At 33.2% G+C, this 20,802-nt stretch overlaps 1 protein-coding gene across 1 annotated transcript in view; it reads right to left on the bottom strand.

Annotated features, from left to right (window-relative positions):
- Positions 1-20,802, bottom strand: part of LOC150104700 (uncharacterized) — a 43,403-nt gene that overhangs the window by 5,809 nt on the left and 16,792 nt on the right. The window contains exons 3-6 of the mRNA XM_090395885.1: positions 11,856-11,950; positions 11,435-11,527; positions 4,040-4,102; positions 510-590 (exon numbers count right to left, since the gene is read on the bottom strand). Coding sequence (XP_090252011.1) covers positions 510-590; positions 4,040-4,102; positions 11,435-11,527; positions 11,856-11,950 — 332 coding nt within the window. The remainder of the gene's footprint in view (positions 1-509; positions 591-4,039; positions 4,103-11,434; positions 11,528-11,855; positions 11,951-20,802) is intronic.

Raw genomic sequence — 20,802 nt, 5'->3', positions numbered from 1 at the left:
GTGTGTGTGTGTGTGTGTGTGTGTGTGTGTGTGTGTGTGTGTGTGTGTGTGTGTGTGTGTGTGTGTGTGTGTGTGCCTCAACATGACAGAATTTTTTGATAAAATATTTCTGCACATTGCAAACAAACAAGCAAAAAACTATTATCGATTAGCTGCCCAAATTTAAGCTCGCAGTATTAATTACTTTCTCTGTTTATGATCTCTCTCTCTCTCTCTCTCTCTCTCTCACTCACTCACTCACAAAACAATTAGCCTTTGTCAATAATTTTGTGAATTACATCCTACAATTACTTCAATCAAATACGAACAGATTTCTTCTGTAAATTCACACCTCAGATATTTTGCTATCCCTTTATCACTATAATCTAAGCTTTCACCAACGTTTCACAGGTGGAAATGCTATTAAAATAGTATTAAAAGACTCTTACAGCGTTATTGGGTTTATAGCATGTAATGTTAAGCAATTATTATTATATTCAGAATATAAGAAAGTGCTAAGATCTACTTACCTTAAGCTTGACCATATCTTCGAGTCTAGTGATGTCTGCAAGTTCTTGATAATTAGACAGAACCACCAGCCAGAAAAATACCTACGTATACATGGTATTAAATGGCAAAAAAATTAAATACTAAATAAATGATGATATACATCATATTCATAAAAATTCAGAAAGATGGTGTTACATACATTACAATGCAAATAATCAATTTTAATGTTTTTTAACACGTTCATTGCTAATCACCCGATATCGCGCGGTGCGAGTTCTCACCAAACGGCCGATCACGCGTTATCGCGTGGACGTCGCTAACTAAATAAAAAAATAAAAAAAATTTGGCCACCACACGAAATTCAATTTTCAGCTTGGCAATGAAAGTGTTAAACGATGTTTCCAATTTGTGGTTAGGATAAAAAAAAAAAAATTGTCAGTTGTTTCAGGAGCTCATGGAATGGCCCAGAAAAACTGCTCATGGACGGAGTATAATATTACCTAATATTATTATTTATGCATTAAAATTAATTTATAAAATCTTTTCTATAGCTGTTAAAATAAAATAAAAAAAATCTAATTCTGTACCAGAATATATGTATTAGCAATTCGTATTCCACGAGGAAGATAATTAAAAAGAAAGGTGAAATTTTGAACTCAACTATGTACTGCATATTTTAGTTACTTTTTTCAAGAGAAAGAGAAAGTGCTCAGTCTAATAATTGATTTCAACTGTTAAGAATTTGTAGCATGCCATAGCACTAAAATCCTTCATGTACCTTCCTTCTCACGATCTTCTTGAGTATATATTTTTATAAATATTTGCAAAGAATTCTTGACATTTCCAAGAGGTCATATAAAAAGCAACGTTTATATATATATATATATATATATATATATAATGTTAGAAATTCTTTTGTCAACTTGGTAATGTAGAGCTTGAAATTATCTAGTTAATTTATTATTTGAAAGTTGTATTTATTAAATTTGTCCCCCACTCATTCTTAACGAATATTGATTTTAATATGATTATTTGGTTAGCAAACTCAAAATTAAAGGTTGAATCTCGTTCTGTTATTCGACCACTGATGGATGCCTTCAACCTAGACAGAAGTTAACTCATATCAGTTCAAACTGTATATAGTACACGGACATAAAATGAAGTGTTAGCTGCAATCGCTGCCCCATTCATGAACGTTTCCTTTCAGATGAAAACCTGAAAACCTGGAATATGCAAGGTTTTAATCTGAAAACCTTGCATATTCCAATCTAAAAATAAAAATAAAAAAATGTACATCAGATAATTTCGGAAATTCTCGGTCAGATTAATCCGGATGGTTAAGTCGTGGTAATAGAAGCAGGGACCCTTTGTATTGCACTTCAGCTGCATAAACTCATAATTGTACATCTTCTGGAGACCGGGTAGAAATGTTCCTCTCCTGAAAGTGGATAATAATATAATAATGATGCACCTATTAATTATTCTGTACGTTTTGAAGAATATGATTCTCAAATCAGTCATTTCTTCACAATCCTGGTCACTACTGAGATCTGCATAAGAATGTCGTATGCACCCGTGGAGCCCCATATTCTCATCACTGAAATGCCAGAAATACGGGTAAATGCAAATAACACGCGCATAAAAGTGTATGCACGTGTACAATTTGAATATGCATTATAAAATAAAATTTTCGATATGTTAGAGACATCTGAAACTCTTAAGATTAATCCGACGTCTCATTTCTCATATGTTCATCTTCCTCTCGGTGAGCAAGTAATATGCTCAATATCTATATTTTGCAGTATCCATATTTTGCAATATCGATGTTTTCATTCCGTATTGGAAATATTTGTTTAGGGAGTTCAAACAAAGCATTTAAGTTTTTAAAACAAAAGATATATTAAAATTAATTATATTTGAGAATAATGTTGGAAAGAGATTTGGAACATGCATCAAAAGAATAGACAAAATTTTAAACTGATAAAAATATCTCGTTCGGTACCACTTGATTGGCTTAGTTGGTCTAGTGCAGTGTTTCCCAACGTTTTTTGGATCATGCCCCACCTCAACATCTCAAAGATTTTGATGTCCCACCTCAACGCTGATAGTTGATAGTTGAGTATATCAGTGATGAGGTGACGAATGCAACATATTTTCTAATTGCCCCAAAAATATTCAAATTGTCCCCTGTGGGGATACTCCCCACGTTAAGAAACATTGGTCTGGTGGATAGCGTACCTGCTACCCAAATTAGAGGCTGCATATCCGAACCATGCCATCTGCATGAGTTTTTGCGAATGCCTTTAGGAGATGAATTTCATCGTCTAGTATGAGACCACTTATATATATATATAAATAAATAAATTATTCTATAATTATTCGTGGAAAATAACAATTATTCTGTCAGTACTGTTGTACTGATATATGTTTATATCTTTTTTGAATAGGAGTCAAATAACAAATAGTATAATTAGTATACATTGTAAAGAGGTAAACGAATCTAGAAGACTTCGCTATGATGTTTCTGTAGAAGCAAGCAGATAACATTGAATATATGCAATTTCAAGACAGATAATCTTTATCTGTCTTGTAAATAATGGACCTGATACTTTTGATTATTATATAATGTTGACTCGGTTTCATTTTAGCCCTTAAAAATTTCAAATTTCTATTGATCAGAATCACATGGGGGATTGTTATTCACGAACGTTTTCTGTTTGAATTTCCTTGAACATGATGTTACTATGGCAGTGTTTCCCAAACTTTCGATACCCGCGTAGCCCCTTTATAAATATTTGAATGAACTATTATCATATTTCATTCAAACGCGAATGATTAAAAAGGTATTTATTTTTTATCGTTTGCGTTATAATAAATTATAAACAAGAGCAACATTTTTTTTTTTGAAAAATAAATTACTAAATACATTTTAGTTATATGAATCCAGTATACATATAACAGGAACAAAAATTATGAAATTTAAATTTTCAGTAATAAAAAAAAAAGCTTAATGAGTCGAATAAAATTTAGCGGAGAGACTGCTTGGTTCAAACTATTTGAATTTAACTTTTAATGCAAACACCTCGAAACATTTTCAAAACGCAGTTGGAAAGCGATTTTTCCGTTAACCAGACGTGGCCCTAATGGAAGTCACCGATATGTACCAAGTGATACATTTATTTAAAATTTCCTTTAGATCTTTTTAGTTATTTATTAAGGGCTTTTAAGTAAGTGCAGGTCTATTATAAGTATACATTATATAAATATAATATTGTAAATATATATAATTAAGTAAATGCAGGTCTATTATAAAATTTATTTTATAATAGAACTGCACTTACTGTGACAATATGGTGACATATTGTCACAGTAAAATATAAAAGAAAAAAAAAATTAATCACAATTTTTGAAAATTTCCTTATACCTCGTAAAGACCTGTCGCGTGTGTGCCACACTTTGAGAAACTGTGTGAGTCAACACAATCGTAATAGCTAAATTGGAAATTTTCAAAATAAAGTACGAAATAGATCAGCATTATTTAAATACTCACATTAACTGTGATTATCATTATCCAGATAACTAGCATGGCCTGATGGTAGCTAAAATATATGTCCTTGATAAAATAAATAAATAAATAAATAAATAAATAAATATATTATTACCAACAGTATATATATATATATATATATATATATATATATTAGGGTTACCAAGTAATTTTATAAACCTGGTTATTTTACTCCTAATCCCAAGTAAGCAAGCCAGTTAAGTTTGCGCCTGAAACGTAGTTCAAGTCTAAAGGTGGTGCAACACTTATTTACACACACACACACACACACACACATATATATATATATATATATATATTATCAACATTATCTTTCAAATATCAATTTTATTTTTATATGTTTAAAAAAAAGTAAAATTGCGTAATATTTTACATTTGTCACATGGTGTTACTGCTTACAAGGTTTGCCTAGGTCAAAATCGGTCCATCTGTATGAAGTTATATCTTGCCTTTTATTATTTTAAATATAAAAATAGTAATAAGTTTTTCGAAAGTTAGTTAGTGATAAATAACTTTCTTCAGAATATTTATCATAAATAAAATACGATTTATTCATAAGTAATTTATTATAGGCTCTAATTGATAATAATACTACAGCAATCCTTCGATTAGTGCGCCTAATGCGTTCTTTAAAACAGGCGCATTAATCGAAAACGCACTAATCGAATATAATAACCTATGGGAAAAAGTATAATTCGTTCCTCAAATTTCTTTTTAGAACCTTAATTTTTTATATAAAAGAATTAAGGTATGTCTCAGGGCCTAGTTAAAGGAAAACCATGAAGCTGAAAGACAATAAAACATATTCAGAATATAAATTTATTATTCTACTTCTTAACAAAGAATTGAGCTAACGTAGTCTGGCATGCATTTTGTTTCTTTTTTTTTCATACATTTTATGCTTTGCTGCTTAAAAACTTCGATTGTACGAAAATTATTTTCAAATTATTTCTGTGAAATCTCTTTTGGCTGACTATCAGTGATTAAATTTTCTTCATTTTCTTCGGGATCTTCCCGCTGTGCATCTAAATTTAGCAGGTCGGATTCACTCAATTCTTCAGAATGAGATTTAATTAATACTAGAACGTTATCATTGAAGGGGAGAAAGAAATGAAGGACGTACGAATTGGTCGCCAACACGCGAAATCACGTGCTTTATAGATAAAATTTCCCATCTATTATACAAACAAAATAGTTACCGCTTTAAAAACTACAATGATCATAAAAGAGAAGTTAATTTTTCGACGTGTAGTAATAAACAACTCATCCCAGAAGACGGATTGATTACCTTATTACAGCAATGGATTATCCTTTTTGTGACATGCGCAGAAGTGTCGAAGGGTCTCGAATCTGTGGGCGTACTATAGCAGACGACATCAATTTTGGCGGTAAAAATTTGGAACATAGTGTACATGGAAATAGTGTAGTATGCCATTAAAAATAACTTTGTGAAATGTTTTAAATCGGTAACTAAATTATTTCATTCTGGTGAGTGGTTTTTTAAAATAGTTAGCCATAAAAATGTATAGATAGAAAATTTTTAAAACACACCAGTGTTCTGGTTATCCAAAGTTATAAATAGTCAAGAGAAATGAACTTTGGGTAGCCAGAACACTCCAGAAAATTGCTGTCATCTCGTGTTCCTGACTTTATTGTTATAGTTGTTGAACAAACAAACAAATATTAAGTCTTCAGTCATCCTAACTTTATTCTTATCAAAATTCTCTTAATATACATTAGGCACTGAAGAGTTTATAGGATTTAATCTAAAGAATTTAGTTGTTCAAAATATGTAAAGTGGTCTGTTAGTCTGATTTGTTTAATTCCTGGACTGGTCTTCTGCTTTACTTGTGAGAAAGCATCTTTTATTTCCAGTTTCTTTGTTTTTTGCGGGGAGACGGGGTGTAGAAATACATGATTTGTTGTTGACTTTGGGTTAATAGCTTTCTAAAATATAAATAAATCAGCTAAAGCCTTTTATTCCCTAATAGGGAGTAGGCGAGGCCTTTATACAGTATCTAGCTTTTGGAGACTGAGTGGGTAGTTCAATCTCCACCGGTAGCCAATCAGAAATAGCGGGCCCATGTCTATCACTGATTATAGGCAGCTACTGATGAAGAGACCAGCAAACAAGTGCTGCCATCTCTTGGCTCCTAACCCTAACAGGGTATATTATTGTTCTGAAATAATGTGGGTACTACGGTCGATTTTCTTGAGTTTCCGGGAGGAAAAATCTGCTTGCCCGTGCCAGAGATCAACTAACTCGGGAACCGGTCGAAGATAGGCTTAGAAAAAGTTCCCCCAGTCAGCGACTAGATTTAAACCTAGGTCTAACTTCGAGTGGCCATGCGCAGAGGACGCAAACACCACTTCCACTGAGCTACACAGGCCTGATATTTAATAGCTTTGTGTTGGGCCTAATTGGAAACATAACCTTTTTGAGTTGTGTGATGTTGTTTGTGACAGCATAGTTGAATGATTCTTGGAGTTTCTTATGGTTCTACTCTTGGTGTAATAATATTTCTCATGAAGAAATAATAATAATAATAATAATAACATCAACGAAGTTACCACATTTGATCTACAAAAATCGACATTACTTGGAACAGTCCATATTTTATGATGCTACCTGACAGACTATTCTTAGATTCTTGGGTAGAATCCGAATTGCTCTGTATCATCACTAGTCAAATTGTGGTTTGGATATCTTGTTTTGACTGTGTATCAATTGTGTGAATAATAATAATAATAATAATAATAATAATAATAATAATAATAATAATAATAATAATAATAATTTTTATTTTATTTTATTTTTTTTTTATTATGTCTCAGTATAAGTTACATACAATAATAATATTTACAGTATTTACAATAAGGATTATACAGAATTTTTATTTTTTATTTTTTATTTTTAAAAAATTTTTTTTTTATGTCTCAGATGAATTGCATACATAGTTGCTGTAGTAATTATATGTATATAATATTTATAACGCATTAAAAGTGTGTATAACAGATACTTGCAAGTTAGTAATTTTCTTCCTCGAAGCTTAGCAGAGCTTATCTGAGGAAGATAATAGATGACAGAGGGTGGTGGTTTCATGAAACTGCCTTTTAAACTTTAGATAAATAATTATTGCTTTGTAAGAATTATAGTAATTATTCAAATAAATAATAATAGCTATTTCTATTAACATATTCAAAATAACTAACGCATTCATAAGAGATAAAATAAAATCTTAATCTAAAAATTATAAATCACCAAATATACGGAAATATTCATCCACTTGTGGAAAGGATCAAATTGCATTTCGTATTTAATCATCTTCAAACGATCGTATTTTGAAATGAGATCAATCAGTTAAACACAGGATATGTTTATATGCATATTTTTAAAGTTATTTTAGCGATTTTAAAATGTTTTGCGGTTCCAATTTTGCAATCTAGAAAACTGAAAAATTTCTAGTAGAAAGTGGATTTTTTTTTTGTGACACCACTTCGTTCTAAATATATCTTCTCACCGAAAATATATCACTAGCTCCTTCTATTTAAGGAGTTCTAATTGCAAGTGTAACTCATTACCGAACGTTGACTCTTCCGCGAAACTGAAAATAAGAAGGCTAATTGCTTTTTGTGTGTGTATTTTAAATCAAACTCTTTTTAGACACGATGCTGTTCCCACACACACACACACACACACACACACACACACACATAGAGAGAGAGAGAGAGAGAGAGAGAGAGAGAAAACATTTGATAGAACATTTCGTTTTTGCAACAGACGCACTAAAGAACAGACAATCACTGTTTCTCAGATGTCATTTCGATGCTGAAGCACATTTCCCCTTCTATATGAGTAAAAGGTCCTTAGAACCAACTGAGAGGTATTCCAAAGGAAATATAGTCCAAAAAGTGATCATTAGCTCTTCAGCAGATTAGATATTGTTATAGAACAAACAAACAAACATTAAGTCTTCAGTCATCCTAACTTGATTCTTATCAAAATCCTCTTAATATCATTAGGCACTGAGGAGGTTATACACACTTAACCAGATGATAGCGAACTAATGTTGTTGATGCAGCTAAAGCCGTGAAGTTTGTGAATTATTATACTCTGTCCTTGATCCGAAAGACTTATCGATTGAGAGATTTATACCATTATACAATTATACACTGTACATTGTTTATGAATTATATAGTTATTACAAGCATCCACAGAGTTCATAGACATCACGGAATGTCTCCATTGCTGCAGCACAGCTATCATATTGAACCATAAACTCATATTCTTATCATTTATAACACATTCAAGCAATGCATTTCACTCGCCCGCTACAATCCATGTTAAAAAAGAGAAAGAAAAAAAAAGCAAAAAAAAAAAAACCCTTCACTCTTTTCCTCAATTCTAAGGATAAAGTTCTTTTTTTTGTGTGTGTGTTTGTTTTTTCCTTTTGTTACACCATAAGGAAAATCTCTCTCGTATCCTTCCGGTAAATATCAACAACTTATTTCTTAATTCACCCCTTCATCTTCTACCTGCCAAACTCTGCTGATTACATACATCCAATCTGTCTTCATAGTTAACATTACACAGTTCTGAAATTATTTTTGTCAACCACCTCTGCACCCTCCCCAAAGTGTGGTCTGATCTTGGTCTTGTACAATGGAACACTACCATTTTATCTCTGCTAACTAACGTTCTTAATATTGCAGCAGTACTCGGAGTTGTTTTTTTACAACGTTTGCAACATGTCTCTTAAATTTCAAATTTCGATCTACAGTCATCCCCATGATCCCACGCTTTCTCCGGTATACTTCGACATATAATCTTCCATTTGCAGATTACAAAGTTCAAAATCTTACACTAAGTGACATTAAATTAGCATCCTCATTATGTTCGTGAATAGCTTATATGTTCAATTCTGTTTTCATTTTCAAAATTTTCAGTTCTATATTTGTATATGAAAATGTAAATACAGCTAGAATTAAATCAGATTCATTTTCCCCCTCGTTTATAGAGTAGTTTGAGGAAAATTCACTGTATAACATTATTTATTTCATAATGCGGATATGAAGAAAATTAAATTGATTAAAAATTGAGAATAAATAGCATTGCGTGTACACCTTTACTTTAATAATATGGCTCTCGTGGTAGTGCTACCAGAAAGAGAAAATCTATGAAAAATGCTAAATTGGGTCATCATTTTATAACACACTTGCCATGCATACATGCGATTTATTTATTTTTATTTTTATTTTTATTTTATTTTTTATTTTTTGGTCACGGTTAGCCACGCAAATAAATTGCACCGTTACGAAGGTGGCGCAAGCTCGTTCTTGCTTTGCCATGACAAATATGATATCTGAGTGCCCTTCACGCTTTAAAAAGTCGTTCGTGCAATAAGCTTTGACTAATAACGAAATGTAGAAATATAGTATTTATGAACCGCATTCTGTTATTACGTCGAGTTTATGGCAGACGACATGCACGAATATATGTTCATGTCAGGTTTTCACTAGTAGCGAAACAATTATATTTAGTTAGGATTTCTATCATTTGGCTATTTTGGCTGACATTTTTGATAAGGTATAAACTAGTGCTATTAATATAATAAAAATAATCACGCAGTTATACTGATATGTCATTCAGGACTCCCGAGGTTATTGATTCATTCAAGAAAAACTCGTTGTCCAATAAACTTTCTCCTTTGTTTATAATTACTTCAGTTTTTATTACAAGTTATGAATGGTATTATGCATTTGTCCTAAATGGTGTCTCTGTAGGACCAGCAGCGATATATCTAAGATATTATTTACAGTCTGCATACTGTATATTCCTTCACCATATTTCATAAATATCCCTAGATTTCATAAATTTCCCTAGATTTCTGCACGCACCATATTTTAAAGTATAAATAATAGGCCCATAAATTATAAACATTTATGGACAAAATAATGATATTAATATCAAGAAGGGAGTTACTGAATAATACCTCCCAGAACTAGGGTGCCTAGAATGACGATGCCTTTGGGTTGGAAAGAACTGAGTTGGATCCCACCCACAGTACTTGACGAAGTTCTTTTCAGCTCCAGGTGAGTAAGCCCTCATACAGAGGTGAACGTTCTTTTTGACTCCCTTCGGTATCCAGAGTCAAACAACAAAATAGACCAACGAAACTCCACACCTACAGTCAGTCAGGAGAGCGTGTGAATAATATTAACGGAAGTACGAAAGCTTAACTAATTCGTCGATCCTAACATGGAATGGAAAAGATGAAGAAGGAAGAAGAGCAGTGAAGTTATTCAATTTATGTGGATAGTTGCTCGTAATCAACATTAATTCATTATTTTTTTAAATGTAGAACTGATACATTTGAAGAAATTGTGATCAAAAATAGAGATACAAATTTCATGCAAAGAAATAAATCGAATTATGTGCAGTGAAAGATGTTTTTTGTTTGTTTTACGCAACATCTTCTATGTGTGTGCTTTACGAGTATAATGCCAAAATAGGCACGCTAGGTTGGAAAAAAACGTGACATGAAATCCCTGAAGGATGAAAGGAGATTTGTAGATCATTTCGAGTAAAATTGAATTAACTTTCATTTGACAGTAGCAGAGAATTTGTTAATAAATGCATGCATTTATAAGCATTCCATTTAGGCTTTTATTTTGTGGATGGAAGACGTTTGCAATAATTGAGCTTTGCGTTGTGTATCGAAGGCCGACTCTAGTCAAGCTATCTTGGCTTGCTCGGTTGTGGGAGCATCCAGGTCCGCGCTTCAGCACTGTGATTTCATGCGCGCGCATAGCCATTTCCGCTCCCTCCACGTCATCTCACCCTGTTGCTTAAACACGGGCCATACGCAGTCAAAGTAGCTCTAGCCAGTGAGCTTCAGCCAGCCTTTACAAGTGTGCGTGTTGCTTGGAAAAATTAAGTTACAACCAACTTTTTATGACGATGTTATTGACCAGTTCATAAAGAAGAACTGTAGGGTAGAATTTGCATTCAAGTAGCTAAATTGAAAAAGATAGAATATCATTTGTAAAATAAATGTTGTATTTGTATGATTAAATGTACATAAATTTCTAAATACAGTACATAGTTTTAAATGGTCAGTAATTCATTATTCTGCTAATCAGACTTCAATCACACCTCTCATTCCCTGAATGATAACAAGATCAAGCGTGAATTTCAAGACCAGCATTCGCCCCTGAATTGTAGTATCAACTCCAAATGTCAAAGTGCTTAACACCACTGTCAAAAGAACATGTTGTATAGTTCCAATGCGAAGGTGTTTTTTTAAAAAAAATAATAATAATAAACAAATTAAGCAGTTACTAATAACTACAAATTTGTGTTCTTAAAATACTTACATTTGCTATGGAGCGAAAGAATATAGCTATAAACCTCCATAGAGTGAAAATAAGCATTGAAATAAGCCACAAGCGGAATTTTTTTTCATGTTCCTGTAAAATAAAAATGAAGTTATGGAGGATATTATTGATCCATCATTATTTCTTCCACTATTATAAAACTGAAGTAATTATTAGTCATAAAATTGCAAATACCGCATTCATAGCACATAAAACATTCTACTTTATTCAAAATAAATTAATGCAATAATTTATGCGGAAAAAAATAGATTTTTTAACTCTCTCTCTCTTGTAATAGAAAGTTTTCAAATTATACAAAATTTCTCATATTTTTTTACTATACAAAATAGCTCATATGTTTACTAGTATAGATTTACTTCAGGGCTTGTTTTTCATTAGTACATCATTTTTCTATGCCTACCTTTCGTAGTGCTGACATTAGCATTATGGAAGCAGTGAGAAGTAAGACAGCCAATGCAAATGATATGACCGAACATGTGATAAGAAGATTTCGTACTAGAAAAATACAAAGAAATAAGAAATATTATTAAATTCTCAGAAAATTCTAAAATAATAGTACACAGTATGCATATTTCACTCTTACTTTGCATGGAGAACTGGCGACTAAATTAGGCCCGGGAAATTACTTGAGAACTGCCCATGAATCCAATATTTTTTATTATATAATATTTTTTTACAAAAATTTTGACGATATTTCACTAAAATATTCTTATTATTTATTTTATTATTCAGATGTTTACATATTTTACTTATTTATTTCAAGAGATTAACATGATTAGCATGTATTATACAGGATGTTTATACATTATTTTGAATAGTAATACATATTATAATTACATGTATATAATTTTTAAATTGATTTGACATTAATTCATTAAGAATATCCTCGTGATTTATTTTATTGAGTATCTTTTTTGTATGCCATTAACATAAATATTCAAGATCTAACTGTGTAAGATTCTTTAGTCTCAGTCTGTTTAGAATGTATTTTTGGTTTTTAGTTGTGAGAAAAACCTCTCCTGATATCCTGGATTGTATACAAGGTTAATACATTTTATAGACAATGCAGTTGTATTCCAACTTGTGCAAATTAAATTTAGTTAAAATATGATAACAGCAAGGCATGTAGCTTTTGTAGAATTTACAATTTTCAGTATCAGTAATAGTTTCATCACAAGAGTTGAATTTGCTCCATTTTCTTGGAAAATCAGGCGTGCTTGTGATATTTGTTCTGTGATATCGTCGCTAAATTTTTAATAACTCACTTAGTTTTAGAAGGGCATTTTCTGGAAGACGATTTTGAATATTTTCAGAATTATTTCGATCCAAATATGAAAATTCTTATCGTATTATGGTGGTTTAAATATCCTTCATTAAAACGATGAAGTACTCTCTCTATCCATTGTTACATTATACACATTTAAAATATAAGTTGATTTTGGAATATTCGCTGTATACTACCAGGATCAGTTTTTCCAGGAAAACCTTTAAAGAAAAAAAAAAAAAATTCTAGTCTGTTAAGAAACTTTTTTTTTTTTGTGTGTGTGTGTGTGTGATTTTCTTTCTTGACTATTTGTATAAGAAACTATAACACATTTTAGGAATGTTAGTCAAGTGGGTAATATTTATTATCCTACTAGTTTCACCGATTTTTACTATTGGCATCTTCAGGGATACAATTGGTAAGCGATACGAAGGTAACAGACTAGGTTTTAACTGACAGTTCTAATTCATACAAAATTAGTACAGTGCGAGACAATGTGCGTGTCTCGGGAACATGATTTATTTGTTACGAGACATAATGTAATTGGCGTGAAAGTTCATTTCTTTGATGTTTAGTGATCTAATTAAAGTTTTCCAAATTTCCGGTAGGATTAGACCTTGATTCTTATTTAGGTTTCCTGTTGAACGGGCGACCATAGCAGCCTCCTTGAAGGTTCTGGAATGGTAGTTCTCTTCTTCAAGCCAGTCAATACTATTCGGAAATTTTTAAGATCACCGAAAGACCCTCATTCATTCTACAAGTACTCTGGAGTATATAATATACCTTGTTCCTGTGGTGTTAATTACATTGGTCAGACCTGTAGAAGCTTCGAAACGAGACAGAAGGAGCACATAGGCTATGTTAGAAACAAACGACAAGATATTTCAGGCTTTTCTTCCCACTTTGCCTCCACCAACCATCTTATTGAGTGGGATAAGAGTCATATGCCCTATATAGAAGAGAACTACCATTCCAGAACCTTCAAGGAGGCTGTATAGTATTGACTGGCTTGAAGAAGAGAACTACCATTATATAGAAGAGAACTACCATTCATCCGATGGGGATAACGATGCGACAGAAACAAAATCATCGGGGATTACTTACTTATCCTCTTCGTGCCTCATTGCACATAAAGCCGAAATCCGTTTTTTCCTGATACTTCTGTCCTGAGCCGCCAGGTCGGCTTCTCTCCAGCTAGCCAGTCAGTCTTCTTTTCTTTCTTTTCTGTCATTCTCTAGCAGGTTAATTTAGGTCTTCCGCTTTTTCGTTTTACTTCTGGGATCCATATCAAAGCCACTCTAGGAATCTCTGTGCTATCCATTGTCAGTATGCGTCCAATCTGTTTCCATCTGCATTTTTCTCTTTCATCGGTGATGCTTTTGCACAATCAGCTTATTTAAGTCATCATTTGTCGAACGTTGGGGTCAAAATATTTTTAATATTTTACGCGGAAATTTTGTTTTAAAACTATTTAACTTTGCGTCCTGTTAGCTAAGTCAGCTTTCATATCTCTGATCCATATAATAATACGGCTTAACAATTATTATTGAAGATCTTTTTTTTGTTTTATTATAGTATTTTGAAGAATTCCATATATTATTTAATTTTCTGAAAGCAGTATTAGCTTTTGTCAGTCTTTGCATTATATACTGAAGGTGGAACTGTCAGTTCCACCTTCAGTATCTACATTTGCTCCCAAGTATGTAAAATTCTTAACTTCTTCTATAGCATGCTGATTGATTTTGATCTCTTTGTAGATTTGCTATTGTTTGAGCACTTTTTTAAGTCCAACCATTTCAGCTATGTTATAGAAGCCTTCCGATTTTGTTTGTATATCTATGGTTGTATTTTGATTATATAAAAACTATGTCATCAGCATAATCTAGATCTTCTAACTGTAACTTAGCATTCCATTTAATTCCTTTTCTTGCGCCTGTAACTATCCCCATAATCCAATCAATATTAAACAATAACCCCGAATTACACAACCCTGCCGTCTAGATCTTATCTCATCGGATGTTGTTTGCTGTGTAATAACAGAACTTTTTACTTCCCTTATATATTTTTTTGATTATTCCCACGTATTTGTTGGGAATTCCATAACTTTTAATAATTAACCATAATGCTTCTCTGCCAAATGCTATCATTGGGATTACAGCAATCCCTCGATTAATGTCCCCGATCAATGCGTCATTTTTTTCCGATACTCAAATTCGATTAGTGCGCCTATATACATCTTAAAAATAAATGTTACAGATTTAAAAAATTTTCGATCTATACATTTTTTATGACTAACTATTTTAAAAAATCACTCACCAGGATGAAATAAATTAGTTACCGATTTGAAACATTTTACAAAGTAATTTTTAATGGCATACTACACTATTTCCATGTACACTATATGTTCCACTATGTTCTCGTGCAATTGTTTTCCTCTTAGTGCGCCTATTTTCCTAACCTTTAATTATGAGTAAAAGAATTAGTGAGCAAAGAATAGAAGTGTGAAAATGATTCGAAAAGTAATCTGATTGGAAGAAAAACTTGAAATAATAAAGAAAAATTAACAAGGCGAGTCCAGAGCAAAGATAGGACAAGAACACAAAACTGGGTGAATCAACTGCTGAATACAAAGAGAAAGGTAAGGCTGCTTCAAGTTCATCATACATGCACTCGAAATCAAAGTATTATAATGATTGAATTAGAGAGACGTCTTTTTACATGGATCAAAAATTGTAACCAAAAACGGATCCCGCTAAACACTGGCCTTATTAAATCAAAAGCGTTGTCTCCTTGTAACTTGGAAGGCATTTTCACAAAATGCCTTCCAAGACTTTTCTAACCAAATCAGAGAAATCTCAGCCAAGTTATAAAGTCACAAAGTCGAATGAAATTACTGCTAGCAATATGCGAACCATTTGGAAGCACATTCTTCCACATTGTGCAAATGATTTTAAAGGCTTTTCAAATGAATCAAAGTTAATTAAATCTCATTCTGAGAAGTTGAGTGATTCCGACCTGCTAAATTTAGATACACAGCGGGAAGATCCTGAAGAATATGAAGAAAATTTAATCACTGACAAGCCCAAAGAGGTTTCAGAAACAATTTGAAAATATTTTTTGTACAATCGAAGTTTTTAAGCAGCAATGCTTAGAGACTGACGCTGGTGAAGAGAGAACCAGTAAAATTTGCAGAAGAGGCAATAGGGCCATACCGTCAGTTGTATGAAAAAAAGAAACAAAATGCCCGCCAAACTACATTAGCTCAATTCTTTGTTAAGAAGTAGAATAATAAATTTATATTCTGAATATGTTTTATTGTCTTTCAGCTTCATGGTTTTCCTTTAACTAGGCCCTGAGACATACCCTAATTTTTTTGTAAAAAAATTAAGGATCAAAAAAGAAATTTGAGGAACGAATTATACTTTTTTCCCATAGGCTATTATATTCGATTAGTGCGTTTTCGATTAATGCGCCTGTTTTAAAGAATGCATTAATCGAGGGATTGGTGTACTGGCAAAAAAAAAAAAAAAAAAAATCTAAATTGAACAGCTCTTTCGGTTTGTACATGGAAATATCATAACAAACATTGTGAAGTTGATGGAATGGCCTGATTAACATTGGGAGTATACTCTGCATTTCTATTTATCATTCATGCTAATAATGCGAACTCAGCACTTCGTGATACAGATATATCTGTATGATTGCGAAATAAGTGGTTCATGAAAATATATTTGTTAATTTATTATTACATGTTGTTATTTGACTTTTTGTAGCTTCTCCCGACCACACCTCTCGTGCACTTTCCTTGTTGACTTATTTATATATTATTAAATAATAATACCCAAGTAATTCTAGTAGCAAGGCTTATACGTTGGTCATACATAACTGGTAATTAGTTTACGGAATTAACAACGCATATAAAGTATATTAATTAAAGATAACTTTAATAAATAACGTCTATATTTCGGCAACGTCACGCTTTCGTTTGGCAAGGAAAGTTCTACAAACAGATAGAGGGGACAGCCATGGGTTCACCACTTTCCCCACCCTTGACCAATTTCTTTATGGAGCCCTTTGAAGAGAAAGCCTTAAACTCCGCCCCACAAAACCCCACTATTTGGCTTCGTTTCGTGGATGATGTGTTCGCTATTTGGCCACATGGCTCAGACTCACTTCACTCCTTCCTAACACACTTAAACAACCAACACCCCAGAGTCCAGTTCACCTTAGAAAAAGAGGAAAACAACACTCTCCCCTTCCTAGACACTTTAATCACCCGCTAGCTTGATGGATCTTTGGTTTTTCTCTGTTTACAGAAAACCCACCCATACTGGCAGATACATTCACCAGCAATCCCACCATCCCCCCCTCACAACAATATAGGGTTATAAAAACACTATATAACAGGGCAAAATTAATCTGCTCAGATGACAAGGCCCTAACTACCGAACTAAACCACATCCACAACACTTTCTTAGCCAATGGCTATAATCCCAAAAAAATCCAAAAAATACTAAAACCAGTAAACCACAACCCCCCCCCCCTCCACAATAAAGATTACACCAAATCTATCACCATCCCCTACATCCAGGGCACCTCTGAGAAAATAACCAATATCCTCAGAAAATATGACCTTACTTCTTGTTACAGACCATATAAAATGTTGGCATCCCTTATCCGCTCTACCAAAGACCAACCACTTCCCCTATACCTACCTGGTGTATACCAGGTCCCTTGCAGCTGCAAATTGTCCTACTTTGGCCAAACAGGCAGAACAACAAATATCAGGATTTCAGAACACAAAGACTACATCCGGTTTCACCAGTACAGCCGCTCTGGGCTGGCAGACCATGCCTTAGATACCCACCATAGAATTCGTTGGAAGAAAACAAAAATAATACACCGCAGCAAGTTTAAATACGAAAGATTATTCAAGGAATCTTCTGCAGCTCTAAAAAACGTTCCTAACCTCAACAAATTTGGGTGCATGAAACTACCCCAAATTTGGGAGACCTACATTTTGAGAACTTCAGCCCAACTGCCAAGACAACCAACTTAGCCCGCCAGAGGGCCATTAGGACTTTAGGAACAATATTAGTTTCTTGCTTTCTTCCTCATTTGCTTTTGTTAGTGCCTGCGTGCACATACCATATCTTTATGTTCCTGAAGATAGCAGCGTGACGTTGCCGAAATATAGAAGTTATTTATTAAAGTTATCTTCAATTAATATATTTTATATGCATTGTTAATTCCGTAAACTAATTACCAACACCCAAGTAATAATATACAACACGCTATAACACTGTATATGAAAATCGTGTTATTTATTTATTTATCAGCCACAGATACATTTAGTTACTCATAATGTAAACTAATTAATGCTGAAATAGTCGAGCAACCGATATGTAGTTGCATAACTGTGCACAGCACAAGTCTGAATAGTGAGAGATATGACGTCACTCTCAGGACTGCTACCCAAAACGTGTATTGTATTATCTTATGTGTATTTCGCTGAATTTGTCGGGCGTGTTTACGATCGTATTTTCTGCGTAAATAATGACGCTTGAATATATTGTTGTTGTTGTTGTTTTTTAAGAAAAAAAAAAAAAAGGTGGTGGGACAGTCAATATTTCAGTCTATTTGGATGACGACGCAGGAAAATTCCCGGTAGCTCACCAGGCAAGTTCATCCCTCTCTACAGAAATGAACTGTTAACTGAACTGCCTTTCCTGTTTTTCATTTTTTTTCCAATTCTAGAATACCGATATAATGTATGGAATATAATGAATACCAAGTTCTTAAACACCCATTAAAATTACTGCTGAAAACTTATGTTTCAAAAAATACTTTTCTTTCCCTCAAATTGTTAAAATTATTATTTTTGTTTCAAGTGCATGTTTAAAAACCTAATTTCTTAATTAATAAAAGCAATTTTTGGATATTCGATTTTTTTTTTCTTTAATGAGCACATATAGCATGGTTGTACTTGTTGCACTAAATGTCCAAAATAGTAGAGAATTAAATTTTTTTTAATGTTTTTGAGGTTATTTTAAAAGTAGAAGCCACAACTTCTGAGGAACCTCGTCTTCTTACAGATCTAGATATAACCTCATATGAACTGAACCATAATATAATAATATAAATCATTTGGGTTGCATGAGTAGGGACATAACTTAGAAACTATTCACTTTAACGATGCTTTTCATGATTTTCCTACGTTGAAATGTGGATGGGGAGAAAAAAAAGGAACTAACACAATGAGTAGTGAATATTTGTTAATAAACAGTGACCTACATCTGAGAGAGGGGGGGGGGGTCGTGGACTCGTAAGTACAGAATGTCTCATCTACAATAAAAAAGTTGATCATCTTGATATAACAACAAACATGGTTCATGTTTGTTGTTACCACAGAAATACCAATATAATAAAAATACACCATATCGTATAGAATGGAGTGCACGATAGTGCGCACGACACATGCGATAAAATTCATGCTGTGAATAGTTTTTCATTTTATCACAGAGCAGAATATTTTCCCCCCACAATAATTTGTGATAGTACCACGCAACTGTTACATCAACAGAGTAAGGAGACCTTGAATTGGTGAAAGAGAAAGAGAGAGAGAGAGAGAGAGAGAGAGAAGGATACACTGCTCTTCTCCGTTACTGGCCTACTTTTAAATTTAGATCAAGTGGTGACCTGCTGCAAGTGTGATGATCAAGTGAATGCCTTCTACGAGGAATCTGAATAGGTGCTGTAAGGAAAAACCAGTACTGTACATTCTCTTTATGAGCAGTTGTCTCAGCATCTGACGTGCACAGACCTCATGGTACGTGCCTTCATACCTTATGTATGAATACAGTCCACTTTAATCCTCCATTCCAAGCACACTGTAGGAATGCAGATCCTTCCACCATTTGAAAGTATAATAGAAAAGAAGTCCCTCAGGCCGGCGCTAAGATGGTACACAGAACTCTGATCACCATCAAATTCAGTTATTTGCCTATTACTAAGCCAGATTGTGTCAACAGAAGTCTGATTATAGTGGTGTGTGGAAGAAAGGTAAGGCCAAGAATGTTGTCTGTGTGGGATACATGCTCGCGAGTCGATCAACTACACTACATGCATGTCGTATAATATGTTCCTACTTTTCAATGAACTATTCTCAGTTCATCGCCAACCATAAAACGAATCCGTAGTGATTAAAGTACTACTCAAAATTAAAAAAAAAAAAAAACTTATAGGAAAAAACAATAAAAAAGAGTACATACTCGCAAAGATCATTAAAAAATATCTGGTTCCATAGAAAAAATTGCTTTCATATCCACTTTAGCAACATTCGTAACCTTAGCACAGATGTAAACTGTGTGCACCACCTGCACAATAACTTGCTAGCTCTAACAGATTCAACTGGTGGATAATACGCACTGCATTATTCCTTCCATCAAAAGAGTGGTACTTGTGCATTCTTCAGCTTAGATCTCTTTTTGATCTTCTCTAGCTCAAAATTCTCAGATTTCATTGCTATTTTATCATTCTCCAAATTCTATTATAGTAATCACCAAGACCTTTTTCAATATTTATCTGTGAAGTTTTTTTTTTTTTCATGCAGTCCAAAGAGGTCTTCCTTCAGGAGTTTAGTGTACACAACTTAAACCAGCTAATGCCTTTTTCCATTTTTACGTACTAGGTTGAATGGAAAGTTGAAGAATTTGCTAGAATGATTATCAGGTATTCTGCTCACCAGATTACCAGACAATCTTCCCAACATTCGACCTTTTCCTAACATGTTCTTCTTTAAGTATACAGTGGATCTCTCTCTCTCTCTCTCCCTCCCCCTCCCCCCTCGTATCCTTTACTAAAGTGATGTCGAAAATGCGTTCGGTGATATATTCTAACACTCAGACTCCTGCGTACGCAAGCCGTGTTCCAAGACGTGTGATAAAGCATTCCAAGCACATTATTCAGCATATTTACCAAAAGTGATTCCAACAGAAACTGGAACTTGAAACTGATTCTATACTGCAACTCACAAAAGCTGCAAGAAAACTATCAGCAGATCCAAATAAATTTTAAAAAGTTA

This window comes from Typopeltis vanoorti, chromosome 7 (assembly GCF_054136105.1).
Source record: "Typopeltis vanoorti isolate ZY-2024b chromosome 7, IOZ_Tvanoo_1.0, whole genome shotgun sequence".
Lineage (NCBI taxonomy): Eukaryota > Metazoa > Arthropoda > Arachnida > Uropygi > Thelyphonidae > Typopeltis > Typopeltis vanoorti.
Note: the sequence above shows the minus strand (reverse complement) of the source record. Positions and strands in the feature narration are given on the sequence as shown.